The sequence below is a fragment of the Aptenodytes forsteri genome, unplaced genomic scaffold, assembly GCF_000699145.1.
Source record: "Aptenodytes forsteri isolate BGI_AS27 unplaced genomic scaffold, ASM69914v1 Scaffold311, whole genome shotgun sequence".
Classification (NCBI taxonomy): Eukaryota; Metazoa; Chordata; class Aves; order Sphenisciformes; family Spheniscidae; genus Aptenodytes; species Aptenodytes forsteri.
In genome coordinates this window covers 219695-224102 of record NW_008795860.1, presented here as the reverse complement: position 1 = coordinate 224102, position 4408 = coordinate 219695, and the positions used below count along the sequence as shown (strand labels likewise).

The following is a 4408-nucleotide window of genomic DNA, read 5'->3' as shown; positions in this document are numbered from 1 at the left end:
TCCTCAGCTTGTCTCTTGTAGGATTTCACCTTCATTTGCAGCTTGTCCACCAGATCCTGCAGCCTGAGAATATTCTTCCGGTCCTCCTCAGACTAGAGTGGTCGGTAAGCAGGAAAGAGAATGAATTATTGGTTCTGCATCATGTGAGCTTAACAATTCCCCATGGGGATTGTGTGCACAAAATCTGACTTGCTGTGAGAAAACTGTGTCAGCCCAAGGAGGCCTCCTGCCTTACCTGGTAGGTCAGCTCCTTCACCCTCCTCTCGTACTTGCGCACACCCTTCACGGCTTCAGCGCTGCGCTTCTGCTCAGCATCAACCTCCCCCTCCAGCTCCCGCACCTGCAATGAGAAGCCCATCTTTGGAGCTTCCCTGCTGGCTGCCTACGTGACATGCTTGCAGGTGCACAAATACCAGCCCTACGCACTCTGGCCTCCAGCTTCTGGATTTGTTTCTTGCCTCCTTTCAGAGCCAACTGCTCGGCCTCATCGAGACGGTGCTGCAGGTCCTTCACTGTCTGGTCCAGGTTCTTCATCCTCTCCAGGTGGGCGCTGGTGTCCTGCTCCTTCTTCAGCTCTTCTGCCATCATGGCTGCCTGATGAGAGCAAAGGATCAAAGCCATTTTGGGGCTGGGGACATTTTGGGGGAGAATACATCCACCATCAGCAGTGAAAGGAGCCCCCGACTCACATCCGTGATGGCCTTCTTGGCCTTCTCTTCAGCATTGCGGGCTTCCTGGATCGTATCCTCCATTTCACCCTGGATTTGGGCAATCTCTGTTTCCAGCTTCTTCTTGGTATTGATCAAGCTGGTGTTCTGTTGAAGAGCATCAATGTCACAATTTTGTTTTTGTTAGCTTGCAATATCATCTCAAGAGCATTGCATAAATTTATTTTTTAATATAAATTGTGCCATCAGGTCACATGGGATTCTGTTCTAAAGGAGCTGCTGTGGTAGCTGTTAGTTTCTCAGCTGTGATGTGCTTCAGTATTTCAAGAACATCCTCCATAAAGTCTTTCCTCACTGTTTCTCAGTCAACAGAGAAGTAATTTAGACTTATAAAGAAAAAAGACATAATCTTTCCTTACCATTTTCAATCTAGTGGCAGTAAAAATTTTAAATGGTGCTATAGAATACGTATAATGACATCGTTAAATGATGTTAATGACAGTATTAGTGTATTTCTATTTTGTTAATGATCAACCTAAGTTTGACTTTAAAGTCTCAAATGTAAATGTGAATGCTGTTGAACTAACTTAAGTCATAGGGGAAGAACCTCACATATCTCTCTGAATTTATTACTTCTAAAGTATCTGCACTGTAGTCTAGTGAAATTCATATTATATCTGCAGGTGAAAAGTCCCTTTTAATATTTGTTATCCATACTGTGAAAATTACAATGAATTTTATAAAATACTGTTACAATTCAGCCAGACTTCAGTTATTTCCTATATATGTATGGAGCAAAAGTATAAATATAAAATATATTTATACACTGACCTGGGTATGGAGGAGCTGCACATGCTCATGTGCATCCAGGAGCTCCTGCTCAGCCACTTTCCTCAACCGCTCCGTCTGCTCCAGGGCTGCCCGTAGCTCCTCAACCTCAGCCTGCAACAGGTTTGCTCTGTGCTCCACCATGGCCACCTGCTCCTTCAGGTCCTCCTGTGTCCTGAGAGCATCGTCCAAGTGTATCTGGGTATCCTGGTAAAAGAGAGACAAGACAGATTGTGAGGTGTATTTTTCCTATTTTCTTATTTCCTATTTTCACATCAGTATAGAACTGATAGAATAGAACAGGAGGAATTTTTTAGCTGTTTCAGAAACCAGTCGGCACATGTTTACTTGTGCCATACCTTTAGCACCGCCTGTGTGTTTCTCAGGCTCTTTTGTGCCTCCGCAGCCACGCGGTTGGCATGGCTCAGCTGGATCTCCATTTCATTCAGGTCTCCCTCCATCTTCTTCTTCAGCCGCAGGGCTTCATTCCTGCTCCTGATCTCAGCGTCCAGGGTGCTCTGCATGGACTCCACAATTCTGAGGTGGTTTCTCTTCATCTGGTCGATCTCCTCATCTTTCTCTGCTATCTTCCTGTCAACCTCAGACTTCACCTGGTTGAGCTCAAGCTGGAGGCGCAGGATCTTCCCCTCTTCATGTTCCAGGGAGGCCTGGACAAGTGGACACAAACATTTGTAACATCGATAAAGCTGCTGCTTGCTTTCTAGGTAATTACAGAATTTTTCAGGAAATCTCAGCTGGCTGCGCTCCCAAGACAGAACAGAGGGGAACCAAGCAGTTTGTAGCCATATTTCCCCATTGCTCATATTTTTAGTGCAGACACCAGTGATTATGGGCATGTACCTCAGCTTCCTCCAGAGCAGCCTGGATTTCAGATTTCTCCTGCTCAATCTGCTTCTTGACTTTCTCCAGCTCGTGAATCGCCTTTCCTCCCTCGGCAATCTGCTCCGTGAGGTCGGAAATCTCCTCTGTGGGAACAAAGACCAATGGCATGGTCAGGCACAGAGCCGAATGGGAAGGGCCCTGCCACACCAAGGTGACAGCCATCTTCGCAGACCTGCAGGCACAGGCCCAGGTGGAATGCTCAGTAGACAAGCTTGTGAGAAAGCCCTGCCAGGAGCAGAGGGCCAGGGACTTACGCTGCAGGTTCTTGTTCTCACGCTTCAGCGTTTCCAGGTGGTCCAAGGACTCCTCATAGGCATTCTTCATCTTAAACTTAATATAATTATTAATATATTAATATCTTAACTATATATGCGCTGTTCATTCATCTTGTGTTTCCTGGATTTCTGTTTACAGGCAATCTCCTGTTAACAGTTCTGTGTGGTAAGAAGTCAACTATTTCCCAGCAGGTACCAAACAAATGTGTCCAACCCAATGATGAAACGAAATTTGCTGGTTTAGACAGCATAGCTCAGGTAGAATTGCACTGCACTAGTATGCACAGATGTAAAGGGATATGGGAAGTGCCCATACAGCTGCATAAAAAAAAACATCTTGGAGAGTTTATTCCTATGGAGTAGGTAAATCAGAATCTTACCTCTTGTGATACCAGTTGGCTCTCAGGCTGGAAGCTGGTCAATACTGAAAAACAGAAATGACAACTTCTTTCTTATTTTTGCACAGAATCCCAAGGATAAGTCACAGGGCAAAAATATGCCGGTGACTTGAAAGCAGAAAAAATCTCTATTGATACAGACAGTCTTTTGAGGAAAGCAGTTCCACAGGCAGCAGGAATGCAGTGGGATTCTGCCAGCACCGAGCCCTCCATACTCTTACCTTGAAGCTTTCTGTGGAGACAGAACAGACTTGTCCTACCAGCACTTTTATAGGTTCTGGTCTGCACATACAACTCCCCGCTTTTCTTTCTTAGGTCAAAAAATTTTTGGCAAAGTATTGTTTGGCAAAATTGACTGAGTGCATGATTCCTATTTGTGCTCGTGGATATATTTAGAAATATTTGAAGTCTTACTAGCTACGTGAATAAATCTATAAATATTTTGACTAGGAATCTGAAAGGAGGAAGTGCTGTCCAGCAAATAGAGCAGGACACTGGGACTTGGAATTGTTGGCTTCACTTCTCTTGACTCTGAATTGCTGTTTGACATATAAGATTTGTGTGTCTCAGGACTCAGCAGTAGTGAGAAGGATTACCATTACGAAAAGCTTTGGGGAGATTCTATTCTGAAATATTCTGGAAATAAAGAATAGGAACAATCTAGTATAGTCTAATTCCAAAAGTTTGGACAACCATATCATGCTTGTGTTACTGCACCTATTTACAACTCCTTAGCTTTTTGCTGGCTACTTTCAAAAGACCAGAGAAGACTGTTTATCACCCTTGATTCATGCATTTAATTACATCTTTTACTTTCTTCTGAAGTATTGCTAATTAGCTACAATTTGAAATTGGATTTTAAAGGTATTGTTTTGCTGTTCTCTATATCTGGCTGTGCTGGTTTGCTCAGATGTATGTCTAGCAGAAATTTTGGTAAGGTCAGATTAGCAGTGATTACTGGCATTTTGCGTCCTTCATCTTTTAGGTTTAATGGCAGTTTTAACTCGCCAGTTAACTGTATAAACCTTGGATAGTGGCTATAGTTACCAAATGCAAGAATGGGATTTAGATCACAAACACACCTCCTCCAGCCTTCCCAAGCACAAACACAAACTCCACAGAAATTTAGAGAACTCCTGGGAGGCTCCAGGTCTTGACATGTCTAACCTGTGGATGTAGACGTGTGTCCTGGTTTCGGCAGGGATAGAGTTAATTTCCTTCCTAGTAGCTGGTACAGTGCTGTGTTTTGGATTTAGGATGAGAACAAAGTTGATAACGCACCGATGTTTTAGTTGTTGCTGAGCAGTGCTTACACTAGCCAAGGACTTTTTAGTTT

At 43.8% G+C, this 4408-nt stretch overlaps 1 protein-coding gene across 2 annotated transcripts in view; it reads right to left on the bottom strand.

Annotated features, from left to right (window-relative positions):
• LOC103902879 (myosin heavy chain, skeletal muscle, adult) overlaps positions 1-4408 on the bottom strand; it is a 220772-nt gene that overhangs the window by 1260 nt on the left and 215104 nt on the right. The window contains exons 34-38 of one of the 2 annotated variants that reach the window (XM_019473314.1): positions 1500-1703; positions 690-815; positions 427-594; positions 236-340; positions 1-92 (exon numbers count right to left, since the gene is read on the bottom strand). In XM_019473314.1, coding sequence (XP_019328859.1) covers positions 1-92; positions 236-340; positions 427-594; positions 690-815; positions 1500-1703 — 695 coding nt within the window. The remainder of the gene's footprint in view (positions 93-235; positions 341-426; positions 595-689; positions 816-1499; positions 1704-4408) is intronic. The other variant, XM_019473315.1, reaches the window with a different exon arrangement.